Raw genomic sequence first — 21,008 nt, 5'->3', positions numbered from 1 at the left:
TCCTCTGAATTTCCTCAGTGTCTGTCATTATGTCCCCTTTTTGTTTCTGATTTTGTTAATTTGGATATTCTCTCTGTGTCTTTTAATTAATTTGTGTAAGGGTTTGTCTATCTTGTTGATTTTCTCAAAGAGCCAATTATTTGTTTCATTGATTCTTTATATTATTTTCTTTCAGGCCTCAGCTTGATAATCCTTGCCATCTACTCCTCTTGGGGAATGATTACTTCTTTTTGTTTTAGAGTTTTCAGGTGGGCTGTCAAGTGACTACTATGAGATCTTTCCAATTTTTTTATGTAGGCACTTAATATTGTGAACTTTCCTCTTAGGACTACTTTCATTGTTCACAGTATTAAGTGCCTATATAAAGAAATAGATGCACCAATGTTTCCAAGTCATGTTAGCCGGACAATGCCTGGAGGAAAGGTGTCTCTTTCCTGAAATAGTAAAATAAAATGAACCACAGAAGAGGACAGTGAAGTGCCTATTTCTGCCTCTAATCTGTTAGCCAATGTATCATTTCTTTTTTTTACTTTTTTAAAGATTTTATTTATTTATTATGTATACAACATTCTGCTTCCATGTATATCTGCCCACCAGAAGAGGGCACCATATCTCATAACGGATGGTTGAGAGCCACCATGTGGTTGCTGAGATTTGAACTCAAGACCTCTGGAAGAACAGCCAGTGCTCTTAACCTCTGAGCCATCTCTCCAGCCCGACAATGAATCATTTCTTTATTTTCTTTCTTTTTTTCTCGAGACAGGGTTTCTCCATGGCTTTGGAGGCTGTTCTGGAAATAGCTCCAATAGACCAGGCTGGTCTCGATCTCACAGAGATCCGCCTGCCCCTGCCTCCTAAGTGCTGGGATTAAAGGAGTGTGCCACCAACACCCAGCCAATGTATCATTTCTTGATAAGTGTTGGGTTTTTTATGAAAAGCACTTTGAAGAGGAAAATAAGACTACTTTGCTCTATCATAATATACCCCATTTCCTTGTGAAGGGGACAAATACTAATGTAAAACCTTACTAAATATTTAAACAAAATATATATGGTGACTTCCTTCATATCACAATTGTGGTAATCTATGGAGGTTCAAGGTAGATGTGCCAATAGAAGTGTAAGAAGACATCCCAGGGAAGAAACTGAGTTCATAAGAATGAACCCTATGGTTTGAGAGTATATAGAGTCATATAAAAGCTCAGTGAGGTACTGAGATGGTGGAAACTAAGTTGGACTGTGATAGAACTTTTGGTTGTCTTTTGGATTAGGTAAACAGACCATGATTAGACACTAGTGGTTTAAGAAGAGCTACCAGAACACACACACACACACACACACACACACACACTTCCCACATCTTGCTGTGTGTTGCTCTCCACTGTCTCAGACTCCACCAAAATGGGTTCTTCTATCTTACTTGACCTATGATTCAAAATAAATCTTTTTTATTACTTAATTTGTAACATTATGCTAGCAATAGAAACTGACCAAGACAGAAAATTGGTACTGAGAGTTGTGACTGTTGCTGATATCACATTGAATGTGGACAGTGAGGCATGATAGAGTTGATAAGACATCCTCAAATAAAAACTACTTAGAGCTGTAGAAGTCATACAAAGCCTTATAGATTCTCATAAAAAGTACAGTTACACAGATAACTGCTTGTTGGCAAATAAGTTATATGCTTTTGTTTTGTTTTGTTTTTTTTGAAGGAAATGTCTTGGCAGCACTGTGAACAACACATTTGATAAAAATTACTCAGGAAAACGGCAGTACTCTCAGTCAGCTGGAGCTGCAACAAGAGTGATGACACTGTGGATATAGATTTATTGAAATCCCACTGTGTGCAAAGCACTAAGCTAAGTGCTAAAATGCAACCTTCTGCCTTCAAAGGAATCATAGCCAAAAATATTGACAGGTAAGTAGTTATTCTATCATGTAACACAAAGTTAAGCAGCACAGCTTTCACCTAAAGAATTCCAGGAAGCTTATGCCCACCAACAAATTGTTTTTATGTCTTCCTAGGGAGCCATTTTTAATGAACTCCAAGTCTTGTTCCCTCCCTTTACTATTATAGTCTCCATTGCTCAATTGGTGCTGTGAGGGAGACCCATTGCCAAGGGATAGGGTCTGGGTTGATGCCCAGTCTTGCCTGCAGTGAGTGAATTGTCTTCACACCAATTTCTTCTTGAAACACAAGACTCGGGATGAACTGCAGTCAGGCTCCTGGCTTTATCCTCTTAGGACTGTCCAGAGATGGAGAAAAATGGCAGCCTCTCTTTTGCATCTTCCTAGCTCTCTACTTGCTGGGCTTCCTAGGGAACCTTATACTTCTATTAGCTATTGGTGCTGATGTCAACCTCCACACCCCTATGTACTTCTTCCTCGGTCAGCTCTCCCTTGTGGATTTTTGTTTCATTACTACCACGACTCCCAAAATGCTGGAGGCTTTGTGGACTGGAAATGGATCGATCTCATTCTCTGCATGTCTGACTCAGTTGTACTTCTTTGCTGTTTTTGCGGACATGGATAACTTACTTCTGGCAGTCATGGCTATTGACCGCTATGCTGCTATCTGCCACCCACTGCACTACCAACTTCTGATGACTTCTTGCAGATGTGGGGTTCTGGCCAGTGGGTCGTGGGGAGTAGCTCATTGTGTGTCTCTGGTCCATACCTTATTGCTCTCCCAGTTATCATTTCATAACAACCAAGAGATTCCTCATTTTTTTTGTGATTTTGGCCCTCTCTTCAGGGTTTCCTGCTCCAGTACCCTCCTCAATGAGATACTGATGATAGCTTTGGCTGGGGTTTTAGGACTCAGTGCACTTCTCTGCATCGTAAGCTCTTACAGTTGTATTTTCTATGCTGTGGCCAGGGTTCCATCAGCACAGGGGAAAAGGAAAGCCCTAACCACATGCAGTTCCCACCTCTCGATGGTCCTCCTCTTCTACAGTACAGTTTTTGCCACATACTTGAAGCCCCCATCTAGTTATCACTCATCTGGGGAGGTGGTAGCTGCTGTCATGTATACCCTCGTAACTCCCACTCTGAACCCCTTCATTTATAGTCTGAGAAATAAGGACGTTAAGAGTTCATTGAGAAAGATCCTGAATGTGAAGAACTCTCGGGACTAAGATCATAACTTGGGAAGGATTACCCCCCTACACACACATCACTACCATATACTCAAAGTGAGTCAGTTAACACTATTGCTCACTCATGGGAGAGTTATATGATTGCTATGGCTAATCTGCAGTGTTAATTTGACTGGATTTGGAATAACCTAGAACCCACATATCTGGGCATGTCTGTGAGAAGACTCATCCTGAATATTCATCTATCTTTGCTTGTTGACCACAGACATGATGTGACCTGCCACCCCAGCCTCCTGCTGCCAGGCCTTCCTCATCCTGATGTACTGTATTCTTCAAACCATGAATAAAAAGAAAATTTTGTCCCTAAATTGCTTCTGTTGGGTATTTTGTCCCAGCAGCAAGTAAAGCAACTAATACAATGATCTGTTGGAAATAACACTATGTTGTTTTTGCTAGTCTTTGTTTTCTTACATTAATTTTCCTGAAGTGTGACTATCCATTGCAGTCACTACAAGCCCTTGATAATTGTTATTAACAATAATGGTTTAGTAACAATAGATCCCTGATATCCTTTTAGGGCTTATGGTCTCTCTTGTTCTGAAAATCAAGCAAATTTAAATATTCCTATCTTTCTCTAACATCCTTCCTCCAGCTGAAACTAGATGCCACTGAAAAATCATGTCAAAGGGAGTTGTAGAGTTCATGGGACTTAAATTACAAGTAAGAGGTCAGGGAGTTGGTGAGGCTGACAATAACTTAGGCCAGTAGAAGCAGGATAAAAAGGGCTATCACTTTATTCTCTTTTATTGGAGACTATATCACAGAATTCCTTTTAAGATAATTTATATTTATTGTTGTATGTACATGTGTAGGTATGCAAAAAGTTACTTAAGATATAGCATTTTGTGGGAAAGCAAATTGCAAATTCCCATCATCAAGACCGCGTGGTCAAACCCAAATACACACAATAGGAAAGAACTCTTCAAATGTCATACTATAATAATATAAATGAGCATTGTGCTAGACTTGTTTCTTTATTGGTTTTTTGTTTCTATAATTTTCTTTTCACTGATCATCAGTAGCGGTGTTGCATACAGCAACAGACTATAGAGTAACAATTTAGTACATGTCTGCTCTGAGTAATGACTGATTTTTATTTTATTTTATTTTTTTAATGTTATATTGTTAAGAATTTATTTTTTAAGTTTCATTAAATGAAATAGTGCTTATATATTTTGGGAATAAAATGTGATGTTTTGATGATTTTATTAATCATTAAGGATTAATAAAATAAAGCATCTAATAAACATATCAAATTTGTATTATTTCATTTTATAACAAGACACTTAAAATCTACTGCTAACAATTTGTTGTATCAAAATTAACCATAGTTTCCATGCTTTGCAGTAGATCCAAAAATGTAATTCTTATATTTGTATTGGGATGGTTTTTTTTATTTTTTATTAGTTCAAATTAGGAACAAGCTTGTTTTACATATCAATCCCTTCTCCCTCTCCTCCCCTCCCCTCCACCCCTCCTCCCTCACCCCCGACCTACCTCCCACCCCCTGAGTAATGACTGAATCAGTGCACTATTGTGTATTCAATAAACAACTCATAGCAGTTTACATAATCTTTTAAACTGTATTGAACTGTTATCTTTCCTTTGGGCATAATTCAGAAGACCTAAAGGGAAATTCTGGGAAAGAACAAAGTACTCATCCCCAGCCCATTGTAGGAGATTTTTCAATCAAGACCCTGAAAATCCAATAGAAAATCTTCACTCCCCTCCTTAGGTCACATTTCAGTTCTTTTGCAGTAGAGAAACCTTCTTAGTGCCTGAGGCGCACCTCCTGGTTCCTCAAGATGACAAAGTTGAAGATGGGTTTGACCACTTCGTAGAGCAGGGCAACAGCTTTGCAGAGGAGCTGAGAATGGACAGCAGAGGGCGCAATGTACAATACCATGAGTGTTCCACAGAATGTGGACACAACAGCCAGGTGAGAGGAGCAGGTGGAGAAAGCCTTTGTTCTTCTGGCCCCAGAGGGAACTCTCAGTACTATAGTCAGATTTCTTTGGACCACCAGCTCCCAAATGACACAGAGACCTCATTTTTTTTAAAAAAATTTATTTAAATTAAAAACAATCTTATTTTACATACCAACCCCAGTTCCCTCTCCCCTCCAGTCCTCTCATTCCCTGCACCAATCCCCCATCCCACCCCCCCATCCACTCTTCAGAGAGGCTGAGGCCTCCCATGGGGGATCATCAAAGTCTGTCCCATCATTCCGGGCAGGACCTAGGCCCTCCACCATGTATCTAAGCTGAGAGAGTATCCCTCCATAGGGATTGGGCTCCCAAAGCCCATTCGTGCACAAGGAATAAATACTGGTTCCACTGCCCGAGGCACTATAGACTGCCCAAGCTCCCCAAATGACACCCATGTTCAGGGAACCTGGTTCTGTCTTATGCTGGTTCCCCAGCTGTCAGTCTGGGGTCTGTGAGTTTCCACTTGCTCAAGTCAGGTGTTTCAGTGGGATTCCCCAGCACGGTCTTGACCCCTTTGCTCATCCCTCCTTCCTCTCTACAACTGGATTCCAGGAGGTTGGCTCAGTGCTTAGCTGTGAATCTGTGTTTCTGCTTCCATCAGCTACTGGAGGAGGCTCTATGATGGCATTTAAGATAGTCATCAATTTCATTATAGGGGAAGCTCATTTAAGGTAGCCTCTCCACTATTGCTTATATTTTTAGTTAGGGTTATCCACCAGGATTCCTGGAGATTTCTGTAGTGCCAGATTTCTTGTTAAGCCCATAATGGCTCCCTCTATTAAGGTATCTCTTTTCTTGCTCTCCTTCTCTGTTCTTCCCCCAACTCAACCTTCTTGCTCACTCATGGTCTCCTCCCCACTTCTCTTCTCCCCTCCTCTTTCTCCTACCTCCCTTCCCCCTCTCCCCATGCTCTCAATTTACTCAGGAGGTCTTGTCCCTTTCCCCTTCTCCAGGAGATCCACGTATGTCTCTCTTAGATTCCTCCTTGTTTCCTAGCTTCTCTGGGGTTGGCAAGAGACTTCTTATTAAGTATGAAAGCTTGGCCTTAACCTAGGATTGTTCCTAATCAGCTCTTACAACTTAAATTAACCCATTTATATTAGTGTACATTCTGCCACGTGGCTTGTTACCTTTCCTCAACACAGTGTATGTCTGACTTCCTCCAAGTCTCACTGGCAAATCCCTTGCACCAGATTTTTTTCCCAAATTCCCCCCCCCCCGGAAGTTCTGCCTATACTCTTCTGCCTGGCTATTGTCTGTTCAGCTCTTTATTAAACCAATCAGAAGGTGCCTTGGCAGAGATACATCTTCACAGGGTACAAAAAGATTATTCTACAACACAGCACAGTCACTACAATCTGAGCACAGGAGAGCAGAACCAACCCAAAGAGGATATCAGGAAGACAACATAGAAAACAAATGTAGTTACCTGGGCCACTTCAGTATCTGAGTGAGGCAGAACCATCAAAGGTGAGAAATCACAGTGAAAATGATTCAACTTCGTTGGGACCACAGAACCTCAGCTGGGTCATCATAGCAACAACTAGTCCATCTACCATGAAGCCAGACAGCCATACCATAAGCACAAATCCCAGGGGGTGGCAGATTGCTAGGTAGTGATCATATGCCATCACAGTCAGAAAAAAACACTCATCTGTAGCCAGAGAGCCAAAGATGAAGAACTGGAATAAGCAGTCAGTCACAAATAAGGTGGCCTTCTGCAGGAACCCCTCCAACATTTTGGGCACCACTGTGGAGGGCTAATGGATCTCAGAGAAGGACAGATTCACCAGAAAAAAAAGACATAGGTGTGTGAAGCCTCTGGGAACTGACCACCACCACTACAATGAGCATGTTCCCTGTGATGACGGAGGCATCGATGATAATGACACATAAAACAGGAAGGACTTCATGGAAACCAAGGGACATAAACTCAGTCACAGTTTGGTTTCCTGTGGAGACACTTTCCATGGAGTCACTGAGTTTTCTACTTGATAGTAACTGGAGAAATTTTAGTATATCTCCCTGTTTTCCATTACAATCCCATAATTGATAGGGCTACAAAATAATGCAGAGTGTGCAAAATGAGGGTGGCTTAACTTATCTTGTACCTATCCCTGTTCTTTCTTCCTTAATCTTTTTCATTTCATTTTATGTACAAGAGGTTTTTTTTTGCCCGTGTGTATGTCTGTGTATCATTTGCATGCCTAGTGCCTGTGGAGATTAGAAGAGGGCTTTGATCCCCTGCAGCTGGAGTTACAGATGGTTGTGAGCTGCTGCATGGTAATCAAAACTAGCTCCTCTAGAAGAGCAGTCAGTATTCTTAACTGCTGAGCCATTTCTCCAGCCCTACTCACTTAGAAAGACAAACATGGTATGTATTCACTCATAAATGGATTATTAGATGTAAAGCAAAGGATAACCAGACTATGGCTCCAGAAAAGCTATCTAACAAGGAAGACCCTAAGAGGGAAGCATGGATCACCCTGGGAAGGAGAAATAGATGAGATCTCCTGGGCAAACTGAGGGTAAGGGGAGATGGTAAGGGGGAGGGGAGGGGGCATGAGAATATGAGGGAATGGGATGGTCAGGGATGGAGGGATGGAGTGGAAGAGAGATGAAAGAGAGATCTTATAGACAGAGCCACTATGGGGTTAGGGAGAAACCTGGTGCTAGAGTAATTCCCAAGAATCCACAAGGATGACTGCACCTAAGACTCCTAACAATAGTAGACAGGATGCCAGAACTGGCATTCCCTTGTAATCAGATTGACGAATACCCTAACTATCATCATAAAACCTTCATCAAGTAATTGATGGAACCAGATTCAGAGATCCACAGCCAAACACTAGGCCAAGCTCCAAGGCCACACCTCTTAATCCTTTTCAAACAGTTCCACCATTGGGGGACCAAATATTTGAACCTCTGGGGGGCCATTCTTACTCAAATCATCACAATTCCATTCATATGCAAAATGTTTTTCGTCCAATTTCAAAAGTCCCCATAGTCTTTCACAGTCTTGACATAGTTTAAAATTCCCAAGTCAGAAGTCTCTTCTGAGACTCAAGGCAATCTCTTCTTTGGAACCCTCTGCAAAATCAAAATCCAAAGGCCAATTATATTCTTATACAATGGCATAGAATTTACATTATCATTCCCATGGAGGAAAGGGGGCATGGTGAAATCCTGAAACATTAAAATTACTAAAGTAAAAAAAAAATCCATGAAAGTCATAACTCACCTCCGTATTTTAGACAGCTACCAATATAAAAGCTCTGTACACACAACAACCAAGTTCTATTGAGATTTCTAGTACCAGAGCCCCAGGACTCAGTCCTTGTTCCCTTTCTCATCTTAGTCACTCCCTAGGTGGCTTCATTAATGCTCAAGGGTAGAGGAGATGACTGTATCCAAGCCCACAGGTGCAGCACTAACAAAATCCAGCCACACCATTCTCTCCAGCCTTCTGCCTACCCATGACAGACTCAGTACATTAAACACATGGGCTTTTGGAAGTTTTCAGGTTTATTTCCTGTCAAATTTGCAAATCCTCCTCTCTTAATGAACCAAAAAAACCCACACCTTATATCCAGAAGTTTTTTGTTTGTTTGTTTGTTTGTTTTATCTACATCCTTATTTTCAGTAGTGAAGAAGCCACAGCTCAGAGAAACTTAAAGTTCCACCAGGAAGAAGAAGTCCCAGCCATGCCTGTGGTAAACACAGGTGAGGCTGGGGATGAGACACAGATATGGGGAAGAGAATCAGTCCTCAGAATTGGTGTCAGCTGCTCACTTCATCATATTGTACTGTCATGAGACAGAGTGAGGTGCCAATGGCAGAAAGAGAAATTGGGGGACTCTTGGAGTCACAGTACAGAAGGAAAGATGTGAGCACATCTTACAAGACTCAGAGCCACACAAAGCAGCACTTTCATACTTTAGAAGAAAATAGGAAGAAATTCAGGCTACTCTCTGAGAATGGTGACACTCTGAAGAGCTCAACTAAAAATGTCCCAGTCCTTGGAGTCTTCATAACTCAGGAGTCTATCCCCTTTCCCACCACATGTCACAGGTTAGTCCCCCAAAGATCTTACCTTTCTAAATGGTGACAGAAGCATCAGAGCCTTTAAGCACTGTTCCTGCCTAGGGCAGAACAAATGGGACTTGATCAGAGCCCACAGGAGATGTGGATAAAGGAGGAGTTATGGACTGGTTGTGCTCCCCATAGGCTCCTGTCTATTTTACCCCATATTGGGGACCATATCCCACCATTCTTCCTGGCAGCCTGACATAACTGATGCTTCTTTCACCTGTGGAAGGAAAACAGTGGATGAGAGACCAGGAAGGCAGTAGGGTCTTATTTGTAACCCAAGGGAAGCTACTAGACCTAGGACCGCAGACCCAGGGAAGGAGGTGGAGACATGGTGAGAGATGAAGGAAGAGCAATAAAGCCTTCCAGAGGATCTGTTCTCAACAAGGACCTTCTGCTCTGACTTTTGACCCTGGATAAAGAATATGCCCTCTATTTCTCATGTGCTTTTCAGTAGATTGTCAACACAGAGAGTTAGGCAAGGTGAGCACTTACTTGTGGTGCTGCCTTCTAGTCTGTGTTGCTCAAAATGTTACATCTGTGTGACTTCCATTAGTGTATCTGAGAGCTTGTGCATGTAAAAATGTATGCTATTACCTATTTTATGGGATAAAGTGGACTCTGTTCTGTCACACTTTTATGTACCTTAAGGAAATGCCTCTTTAAAAACGTAAGTGAATGTCTTTAAAAATATTTTCCCAGGATTGTAATTTTGGGATTTTGATCTTTTGAGTTTTAAATATTCTGAATTTAGATATAAGTTGTTTAAACTTGTGTATTTTGAGTCTACATGTAGTTAGGTCACATCTGTAATCTCAGTCCTAGGGAGGCAGAAATAGGGGAATCCCTGGAGTTTACTCACTAGCTCTTCTAACCAAATTGGTGAGGTCCCGTCTTGGAAAAGACAGAAAGGGTAGAGGAAGACACACAGTACACCTCTGGCTTGCACACATACACTGCACTGAATAGCTACAGACACATAAGCACCCACATCATACACTCATAGACAGACAATAAAATACAATGACAAAATAAATCCAAGAATTGTGTCATTTGAGACGGTGGGCCAAAGGCCTTCCCAGAGAGGAGGCATAGAAAACTCTAAGACCTGGAGTCTCCAGGTGTGAAAGAAGATTAGGGCTACCCCTTTTCCTACCTCTGCCCCTTCTCTTGCACACCACAGCAGTAATGACCACAGTTCCCAGGAGACTGTTGCCCTTACCCCTCCTTACCCCTCATCTCATGGTGATGGGCTCAGACAGTCCCTCATGCTGCACATGGCATGTGTATCTCTGCTTCTCTCCAGAAGGCACCACCACAGATGCCCACTTCTGGAAGGTCCCATCTCCTGATGGCCTTGTCTCCACAAGCTCCATATTCCGAGTCCAGTCCTCCCCATCCCCCTGCCAGGTCAGAGTGATCTCAGCAGGGTAGAAGCCAAGGGCCCAGCACCTCAGGGTGATGTCATCTTCAGGTCTAGGGTGACAGGCTACATGTGCCTTTGGTGGGTAAAGGGGGAAAGGGTTGCAAAGATCAAGCATTTTCCATTTTGGTGGCAGGGGTGTGGAGTGTTACTTATTGGGGGCTCATGTGAGCATCCTTGGAATGGACAGAGTTATGGTGAAGAAAGGTTACAAGCACTATATGGGGGCCTAGATTCAGGTATTTAGCATAATCTATTTCTTAGAATGTTCTAGAGTTAGGGTGAGTATGCTGGATGGTTTTATGTCAACTTGATACAAGCTAAAGTCACCTGAGAGGAGGGAACCTTGGGTAAGAAAATGTCTCTACAAGCCTATAGATTACTTTCTTAATTGGTGATTGATGGAGGAGAACCCAACCCATTGTAGGTAGTGTCATCCCTGGGCAGGAGGTCCTGAGTTCTGTAAGAAAACAGGCTGAGCAAGCCAAGAGGAGCAAGCCAGTAAGCAGCACCCCTCCATGGCTTCTCCACCAGCTCCTGCCTCCAGGTTCCTGCCCTGTTTGGCTTCCTGTCCTGACTTCCTTTGATGATAAACAGTACTGGAAGTGTAAGACAAATAAACCCTTTCCTCAGCCTCTTGCTTTTGGTTATGGTGTTTCCTTGTAGCAGTAGAAACCCTAACTAGAAGGTGAGACAGTACCAAATAGGAGACCCCAGATTTCCCACTTCTGCTCCTGATTGGGTTGGGCTGAGAGACTCAGCATCGGTGGAGTTTGTCCTCCAAAGACACTGGGGTGGGCAGAGAACCAGGGCTGGGAGAGCACATGGTTCACAGTGGGCTGCAGGTTGAATGGAATTACTTGGTTGCTTATTTCAGAGACGTTTCCTTCTTCCATCCTGGAACAGATTCAACTGTTCTGAAAGAAGGGTGAGCCCTGGGGAGAGTTACTCTCTGATGTGGGATCAGGAAAGGTCAGGAGCACTCTTCCCCCTCCTGATGCAAGTATTCCATGCTACAGAGTCTCCTTCTGGCTCCGCAGGAATCTGTGGAGCAGCTCCTTCCAGGTAGGCCCTGAAATACTCGGCTGCACCATCAGACTCCAACTTGTGCCTTGTGACCTGTGCCACCATGTCTGCGCAATCCAGGAGCTCAAGTCCTCGTTCAGGGAATGTAATCCTTGCCATCGTAGGCTTACTGATAGTATGCGCCAAGAAGGTGCATGTTGGACCCCACATTGCAGCCCACCATCCACAGCAGGGTGTGAGAGCCTGGCAACAACAGAGCTGTCAGCCTGGATTTAAATTGAAAGTGAAACCGAGTTCAGAGTTTCTGAGGGCTCTGAAGTCTACCCCCATACCTCGAACCTGGAACCCCGGGGCGAGTCGGGCTTGTCTGTGGGGACGTGTAGGAATTGTGACCTCCAACCCAGGCCTAGGGTTACTCACCGTCTTCACTGTGGTTGTAGTAGTGGAGCAGAGTCCACAAGTTCGCTCTGGCCCCTTGTGCAATGTTTTTCACTTTGTGTTTCAGCTCCTCCCAATCCTCCTGTCCTTCCTGCTCCACTCAGGGCGCCCGTGGCTCCATTCTCCAAATCTCCTCTTTGCTATCACAGCATTGGAACTGCATATCCTCCACATAGCCTACAAAGATGTACTGGGGCTCCCCAGGGCCTGCCCATGACACAGCGGTGTGGAAATAGCTCAGAGATTGTGAGCCTGGGGGTGGCGCAGGATGAGATCACAAACCTCCTCGGGGAACCCCGGGGCAGCTTAGCCAGGGTGCAGGGGTGGGGGTGGCAGGGTGCAGAGCTCAGGGTCCCTGTGGAGAAGGGAGAGGGAGGGCCTACCCCCTACAATGCAGTTGCCTCTCCCCTCAGAGGTTGTTTCCCTCCTGACTCCTGAACTTATCAGCACCAGTTGGAGGGAGGGCCCCGTGGTCTGAAGTTGCCATCCTTCCTGGGTATCGCGGGCATCATTTTGAATCCCGGAATTGTGGTAAAGCAGATTGGATTCTCTAGGTACCCACCACCCAATTGCACTGAGAACTGGGAAGTGTCATCAGTGTCCAGGTAAAAATGCACGACAAAGGTTGAGTTATGAAGAAATGAAACCTCTGAGGAAATGGGGGACTCTTCAATGCTTTGACCCAACTGTCTTTCCAACAGAGTCAAACGTGATATCTGTCCTGGCCATTTTTCTGCACTGAGTACTTCTTGTTTCCTGAGGCCCTTTGAATTTTTCAGGATCTCTGTAGGTTGTTCAAAACAAAACAAAAAAACAGCCAACAAAAAACTAAAACAGAGTTTTTTTTTTTTTTTTTTTTTTTTTGCTGTTTTATATGTACCGATGTCTTACATACATACAGATACAGATACAGATATATTTTCTGTGTACCACATGAGTGCCTACGGCATTGGATCTCCTGGAATTGGAGCCACAGAGCCTGTGAATTTTGATGTGAGGGCTGGTGATAAATCGTGAGTCCTCTGGCAAACTCCAAAGAAAACTTATATGAGTCTGGTCTACCAATAATTATTGAAGTTGAAACTGTTAAGGCCACACTTGGAGGTCACACCTGAAACCAATCTCAGGAGATAGAGATAGGGGCCTTGGAAGAAGTTCAAGGTTGTCTCCAGTGACACAGGGAGTTCAATACCTGTTGTAGAATATTTGTTTAAGTAGGCAAAGATATGTTACATTTGTTCATGTTGCATTTGTCTAATTATGTAAAGATGTGTTGCCTGCCTTAGGCACTTGATTGGTCTAATAAAGAGCTGAACTGCCAATAGCTAGGCAGAAAAGGGATAGGTGGGACTGGCAGGAAGAGAGAATAAATAGGAGGAATCTAGGCTTGGGAGGAGAGAAGAAAAGAAGAACAAAGAGAGGAAGATACCGGCCGGACATGGAAGAAGCCAAAAGTAACACATACGGAAGATAAGAAAGGTAAAAAGTCCCAAGGCAAAATATTGATGAAGAGAAACAGGTTAATTTAGGTTAGAGAAGCTGGCTGGGGCCAGGCGTGAGTTAAGGCCCAGCATTTGTAACTAAGAATGAGTCTCTGAATCTTATTTGGCAGCCCCAAAAGAAAGCCTACAAATACCACAGTGGGTTATGTGAGATAAAGAGGGAGGGGAAAGCAGAGGGAGACACAGAAACAGAGAGAGACAGAGAGATATACAGGAGAAAGAGAGCAGAACTCTGACGTCTCTAACATCATGCACCAGACAAATAAAATGTTTAAGGGAGAAAGTCCTAAGCATGGCTTTGGCTAACAGGGAAAGGGAAACCTTGTTGATTTGATGGGCTCAGTCTTCAACTTTGCAGAGGATCATTTTAAGATGGGAGGTCTGCACTCTGATCAGTAAACACACTGGAAAGGAGACCATTCTGTTCCTCTAGCATGTTCATTGGTGCTCTGGTGGGAAACCTTCAAAGAGGTCTTACAGTCAAACCTTTTGGTCATCAGGAGTAGAAGCCCCTGAGCTTTCCACATCTGCAAGCTCTAAAGTCCTCCCTTTGCCCTGGCAATCTCAGCAGGAATCCTTACAGTCAATGAAGGTTCAGGAAACTGACTTGCATGAAGATTGTTTAACACAATTGGCAAGTTTGGCTGCACTGCAGGAAAAACAGTTCTGGAAGGTAGAGAAAACAAGGATAGTACTGAAACAAAAATATTGGCATAAATCCCAATGAATCTGAAGTTGGTTTTAGTGAAGTTTGATGAATTGACTCAAAATATATTACTGCTCCACTGACACTCAGAGATAATATTAATCGTAATGTCACAAATGAATTTATTAGATGGCTTGCAGTACGTCAATAGGCCCACTGGCCATGTCTGCCAAGTGTCTATATGAACACCAGTACCCACAGGTAAGTTAGCCAAATACTCCCATTGCTCAGCTTTCCATGTTTGATTGTAAATGGTCACCAGTGTCTGTGGAGCTCAGTTTAAAGCTCATCATTTTAATTTGCAGTGTATTACACATATTTCATGCCTTCACTGGGTGTTAGATTTCTCAAGAAATGTGGTGGTGCCTCCTATCCTTGGTGTTATTACCACTCTTTTCTCTGTTGTAATTGGCAAAGAGTTTTACCAATTTTTTTAATGTCAATGAAACTCTTTGATTAGAACAAAAAGAAAGGGAATAATAAATTAGTACTCGTGGGAAAAGAAATTTGGACAGAATGAATCCTTGGAGAGAAGACCCCAAGACATTAGTGCCCAAGACACCGATGAGGAAGTATGAGAGGGTTCATCCTGGTTTTCCCTGTCAAAATAAAAAGTGAATTCTGCTGAGATCAATACTGTATTTATAAGTTTTTATATCCATGAATAGCAGCTTAGACTAAAGGGCAAATGTAATACTGACAGAAATTTTCTTCTGTTCCCCTCCTCTTTCCCTATGTAGCCCAAGCAAATTCTTTTGAATTCTTGATCCTCTACCTCCTGTGATCCTGTCTTATGGGGAATGTGCCTTCACTCGGGCTGTTTGGGTCATTTTTTTTTTTCTGATGAAAGGAAGTTCAGACCACATCAATGGGTGAGTAAGGGTAAGTAGGTGGGCATCTTTGGATACAGTTTGTGAAAATTACAGCATAAACTGAGTAGGTTCACCATACAAGTCATGATCTGGAAGTCTTATTTTCCTAATTTGTTTATAGATTGTGTGTGTGGGGGCGAGTGTTCAGATCTCAGGGCAGGTTGTGTGATCAAGCATATGACATGCTGTAAATATATGTCAGTGTGTTTGACTTCAGTGGATCTTGTGGTGGAGGTGGGCATGTGTATGCATGCAAGAATGAGAGAGGAGATAAGGGGAAGACGGAGCAAAGACTTAGAGGATAAATCTCTTAGTTCCTGTCAGTGTTAGTGTTCTTCACAGAAGCAGGTTTCATTTCACTGTAGGAGTATTTTAGTGGAGGGGTGATGATTATATTTCAGGAAAAATGAAAATAATTTGTGAACTATAGTTGGATATACTTCTTACATAGTTTCATTTGTATCACCCCAAATCCTTGACCATGTGTTTCAGTTAGTATGTCCTTCGGCTCTGTTCATGATTCTGGAAATTTCCCATCATCAACAATTACATTTAGAACATTTCTCCTATGTAAGTGTTTGTGGCAGGCATCTCCTTGCTGTCTGTGTTGACTCACTGATCATGTAATGAAATTTCTATACTGCTTCTGATGCTGACTAATCTAAACAGGTCATACCAGACAAGAAAAATGCCAAAACAATTGTTTCTCCCTTGCTAAAGCCTTTTACTAAATCCAGGACACAAACCACTCATGTTCTGGTGTGTTGTTTTCATGTGCTCTGACTTAACTTTAGGATCACAGTTAGGGGACTTGTGTTGATAAATTGTGTGTACAAACTGTTATAAAAGATAAATATGATCTCATGACGTTTGTCAATGAACACTGAATAGGTAATATTAAGCTATTAGTGAACCTGGTAAGTGCACAGAGGGCAGATAGAATGATAGGTATTGTTTTGGATGATTTCTTGGTTTTTACAAATGAATATTCTATAAAAATCAATGTGTGAGCTAGGTGTTGGTGGTGCATGCCTTTAATCCCAGCACTCAGGAGGCAGAGGAAGGCGGATCTCTGCGAGTTCAAGGCCAGCCTGGTCTTCAACGAGAGTTCCAGGACAGTTTCCAAATTTACAGAGAAACCCTGTATCAAAAAACAAAACAAAATCAATGTGCAAGGTTTTATGCGAATATATTATACATTTTCATTTTACTGAGGGAAAGGCTGAAGTTTTGAAGGACTACAGTACAACTATGGCCATAAATTCTTTTTTTTTTTTACATGACATTGTGTTTGTTGATATTTGATCGATATTTGTTGTTGTTGTTGTTGTTTTTGTTTTTCAAGACAGGATTTCTCTGTATTGCTTTGGAACCTGTGCTGGAACTCACTCTGTAAAACAGGCTGGCCTTGAACTCACAGAGATCCGCCTGCCTCTGCCTCCCAAGTGCTGGGATTAAAGGCATGCTCCACCACCGCCAGACTTATTTTCTATATTCTTAACATTGATCATATCTGCAAAGAGACTGTCTTTTAAGTTGGTAACATATACCTGGTGGAGCTCATCATTTTCATAGTCTTTTAAAATAAGTTTTATGTGGAATTTTCTCTGTTGTACATTTTTTATTGTAAAAATTCCTGTTATTTTTATTATTTTCATCAGTTTTAACCTGGCTTATTTTTTTCAATTTTCTAGCATCCATTTATTTATTCATTAACTTTAAGAAGTGAAAATTTAGATACTTAAATTTTTTATTTTGTTTTTAGTAATGCATAATTGCGCATATTCATGAGTGTGATGTGAGATTTATTTTTGAGGTAGGGCCTGACTGTGTTGACATGGATAGCATGGAAATTGTTATGTAGACCTGGCCAGGCTTGAGTTCACAGAGACCCACCTGCCTCTGCCTCTTAAATGCTGCAATTAAATGTGTGAGCCACAACACCCAGCCCCAATGTGATGTTTTAGTCTGTACGTTATTTTATAATGATCGACATGGTAATTAACATCTTTATCACCTCTAATGTTTATTATTTCGCTGTGGTTTTTCAATATTTATCCCTTTTTACATATGAATTTAAGGCTGTTTTCCTAATTACTGTTTACACTACATAATAAAATTTTGATATGTCTCATTTTCCTACTTATCCAATGAGTTTTATAGTTTCTATTTGGATTTCTCCCTTTATCTATGGATGATTTAAGTGATGTTGCTTAAGTTGAAGCATTTAATAAGCTTTTAAGACCCCCTTTCTTATAATTTTCTGATTCTGATTCGCTTCACCCTCGGTGTTCATGTTGTACTTTGTCTTCTTCCTTCTAGCTCCCCTCCTCTCAAGAAAACCTCATTCTGGGGTACTTTCCTTGGCTGAAAGTGGCGTGTTGGCATACTGCTAGAATCTCTTAGTATTTGAAGGTTTTCTCAGCTACACTCAGAGCCCTACAGCTGTGCTGCAATCCTGTGATGCAAATTATTCTTCTTTTCCTTTACTTACAGGATGTTTGAACTTTGTGGGCTCCCCTTCCTGTCTCTCTTCCTACAATTTCTTTCACCTTCTCTCTCTCTCTCTCTCTCTCTCTCTCTCTCTCTCTCTCTCTCTCTCCCTTTCTTGAAACATGATCTTACATTGTAGCCCAGGCTAGCCTCAAACTCAAAATCCTCCTTTTATCTCACCAAAGATTTGGATGGTCAGGGAGGGTGTAGAAATCCCTTTTCAAGTGTTTGGGTTTCAGGAGAAGTGGAGAAACTCTCACTAGGCCATGTCTGTATGATTGTCAGAATAAACCAGGAGATAAACAATTACTCCCTTAGTCTGTGTGCTTTCAATAGATCTAAACCTTGATTCTCATGCTGTGTGTGGGGTTATGGTCGGATCCAGAAAAAAATGACCTTATCTATATCTGGTTTAGTCCTAACATGCTTCTCTTATTAGTCAAACACAATTTTACAGATTCAGAATTTGTCATATATACTGACCTCTAACTTTGTTGTGAGTAAATGAGCCATGGCTCCTAAACATTCTGTTCACAGCAGCTCACCCTAGGTTTCTCTATGGAGTCAGCTTGTTCTTCACTTGGTCCCTACGCAGTAATACTTTAAATTCAGAAAATACAACACATTGTTTTCCCTATATTTTCCCTTAGTAATGGAGAATGCCACTTCAGTGGATGGATTCCTCTTGCTTGGTCTAACCAGTGTTCAGGAGCTGCAGCCTGTCTTTTTTGTGATGTTTTTAATCATTTACTTGCTGAATTTGGTTGGAAATGGATTGATATTAGTGATTATCACTTTGGAGAGAAGACTCCACTCCCCAATGTACTTCTTCCTAGGAAACCTTTCCTGTCTGGATATTTGTTACTCTTCTGTGACTCTTCCCAAGGTTCTCATCAACCTCCTCTTCAGGCACAGAACCATATCTTTCCTTGGTTGCATCACCCAGCTACACTTCTTCCACTTTCTGGGAAGCACGGAGGCCATCTTGCTGGCTGTGATGGCCTTTGACCGTTTTGTGGCTATCTGCAATCCACTCCGCTACACTGCTATCATGAATCCTCAGCTGTGCCTCCTGTTGGCAGCTATGGCCTGGACCACCAGCTTTTTCTATGCCCTGATGCATTCTGTCATGACTGCTCAGTTGAACTTTTGCCACTCTCACAAACTCAGTCACTTCTTCTGTGATGTCAAGCCCCTCTTAGAAGTGGCCTGTGACAATCAGTGGCTTCTTTCTGTTGTTACAGGCAGCATATCCATGGGAGCCTTCCTTCTTACACTCCTCTCCTATTTCTACATCATTGCCTTTCTTCTTTTCAAGAACCTGTCTTTCAGAATGCTAAGGAGGGCTCTCTCCACTTGCACCTCCCACTTCATGGTGGTTTGTCTTTTCTATGGACCTGTTGGTTTCACATACATCCGCCCTACTGCAGCATCAGCCTCCTCCATGAGTGAGGATCGGATGGTGGCCATCATCTATAGTGCAGTCACCCCGGTGCTGAACCCATTGATATATACCCTTAGGAACAAGGAGGTGATGTTGGCTCTAAAGAAGCTCTTTGGGAAGTTGTTTAAAGACCACCAGTTACATGGAGGAGACCAATGTGCATGAAGGCACTTTACTCTAATAAATAGTGGGTTAACTTTTTTCCTCTCTCAGGAGTTTTGAGTATTTCAGGAAAAACAGGAAGTTCAAATCACACGGGAATAAACAGAACAATTCTGTAGTATTTTAAAATATGAATTTTAGTGTGTCAATGGGTTTCACAATATCCATGGCACATATACCATGGTAATTAAGTGATGTGGAAATCTAAAAGAAGACAGGAGGGACTGAGAGAGATGAGACCAGGTTCTTGATATATATTAGACAATTTGTCTGGTCTTTGCCCTGGGTTCCTCGAAGAGAGCTGCAAAATCCTTAAGTGCCTTAGTAACTCATGGGTCATCTGGCTCATGCCTGGTAGACTCCAAGTAAACCTCAGATGGGAGGTTGGTTATGACAGAAAGATTATATGATTACAGATGTAGGGATTTGGGACTTGGTAACAATAACCTGATTCTTTAGTGAGGAACTTATAAAGTTCAGCTATGAGGCCAAATCCTGCCCCCCACCCCCAAAATGAAGCTATGTAAAGAAGTCTTACTTCAGTACCAAGGTGAGGTCCACATGTTTGAACATCAGTATTTGGAAAAGTTGTATACCTTGAGGACCTCAAAGAACTCTCCATCTGTTCTTTTCATCATTTATAATGTATATCCTTGTCTATGATAAACTAAAATCATGAGTGTAGCACTTTTTTGAGTTCCATGAGTCTTCCCTGAAACAAAGAAAAACTATTCAACTACAAGAAAGAAGAAATCTATCATTATAACATCAGAGACAGAGCTGGAGATTAATTTCAAATGACATATGCCAAGCATACAAAGACAGCAGGGTGGTACTGAATGGAATCTACTTGTGGACAGAGGCATCTCCTACTTTCCTCCCTTAAGGGTTAATCCCATGGGGCTGGTTAAGAGCCTGGTTAGGGACTAACCCTGGGAAGGTTTTTCCCCTTAAGATTCTGTGATTTTTCCTTCCCAGAATTCTTGCCCACTAGTGCAATCCCTAGAGCCTAGGGACTGTTCTGGGCCTGCCCACTCTTCTGACTCCTGATTCGGAAAGGTGTAACTATTTCTTTTTCTTCTCTTTAGTTTTTTTTTTTTTCTTTTGGATGCTGGCCACAGCCTAATTATGCTTTTAAATCCTAATTAACTATGACATTTTTACTGCCTTATGTCAAGCAACATGGCTTTTGTTTCTTCACTTCTCCATGTTTCGTCCCTCCCCCTCTCTCCATCTCTCCATTCTTCTCTCCCTTCCTCCCTCATTCCTTCTTGGAAACTGTGAGATTTACAGCTTGCCTGCCCTGGGGTTTCTTTTTAAGCACTAATAAATTTCCCTCTAGCTTCCATTTGAGTTCTTTTTCTTCCAGCTTCGGTTTGTACCTTTTTTAAAAAAATTTGCTTAATAATGGGACCCCAAAGAGGGGGCTCTGACTTCCCAGGTATTGCATGATGGCTCTGCTGGGCTCCTAGGCATTTCTGGTAACACTTCTTTTCTGCTTTTTAATACTTCAATTGGCAGAGAAAATGAACCCATTCCTCAACCAGCAGCAATACTTGGATATGAAACTTCAGAGTTGATAGGGGAGGCCCCAGTCCATTGTGGGTGGTATCATCCCTGAGCTAGTGATCTTAGGTGCCATAAGAAAGCCGACTGAGCAAGCCAGTAAGCAGCAGTTATGTATCATCTCTTACCTGCCCTTCCC

At 42.2% G+C, this 21,008-nt stretch overlaps 2 protein-coding genes and 2 pseudogenes across 2 annotated transcripts; 2 read left to right on the top strand and 2 right to left on the bottom strand.

Moving 5' to 3' along the window:
* Window positions 1-2,209: 2,209 nt before the first annotated feature.
* LOC100767872 (olfactory receptor 1G1-like) lies at window positions 2,210-3,139 on the top strand. The gene has a single exon (XM_027388663.1). The coding sequence runs from the start codon at window positions 2,210-2,212 to the stop codon at window positions 3,137-3,139; it is 930 nt and encodes a 309-aa protein (XP_027244464.1).
* A 1,757-nt stretch (window positions 3,140-4,896) lies between these two features.
* On the bottom strand, window positions 4,897-7,119 carry LOC103162118 (annotated as a pseudogene).
* A 3,353-nt stretch (window positions 7,120-10,472) lies between these two features.
* LOC100774402 lies at window positions 10,473-17,500 on the bottom strand (annotated as a pseudogene).
* An 849-nt stretch (window positions 17,501-18,349) lies between these two features.
* LOC100774112 (olfactory receptor 12D3) lies at window positions 18,350-19,306 on the top strand. The gene has a single exon (XM_027388673.1). The coding sequence runs from the start codon at window positions 18,350-18,352 to the stop codon at window positions 19,304-19,306; it is 957 nt and encodes a 318-aa protein (XP_027244474.1).
* Window positions 19,307-21,008: the final 1,702 nt, after the last annotated feature.

The sequence above is a fragment of the Cricetulus griseus genome (assembly GCF_003668045.3).
Source record: "Cricetulus griseus strain 17A/GY chromosome 1 unlocalized genomic scaffold, alternate assembly CriGri-PICRH-1.0 chr1_0, whole genome shotgun sequence".
Taxonomy (NCBI): Eukaryota; Metazoa; Chordata; class Mammalia; order Rodentia; family Cricetidae; genus Cricetulus; species Cricetulus griseus.
The sequence above is the reverse complement of the archived record's forward strand: the minus strand, read 5'-3'. Positions and strand labels throughout refer to the sequence as shown.

What these genes read in the sequence shown, in the direction of transcription:
- LOC100767872 (XM_027388663.1), top strand. Translation starts at nt 2,210, where the DNA reads ATGAACTGCAGTCAGGCTCCTGGCTTTATCCTCTTAGGACTGTCCAGA.
- LOC100774112 (XM_027388673.1), top strand. Translation starts at nt 18,350, where the DNA reads ATGGAGAATGCCACTTCAGTGGATGGATTCCTCTTGCTTGGTCTAACC.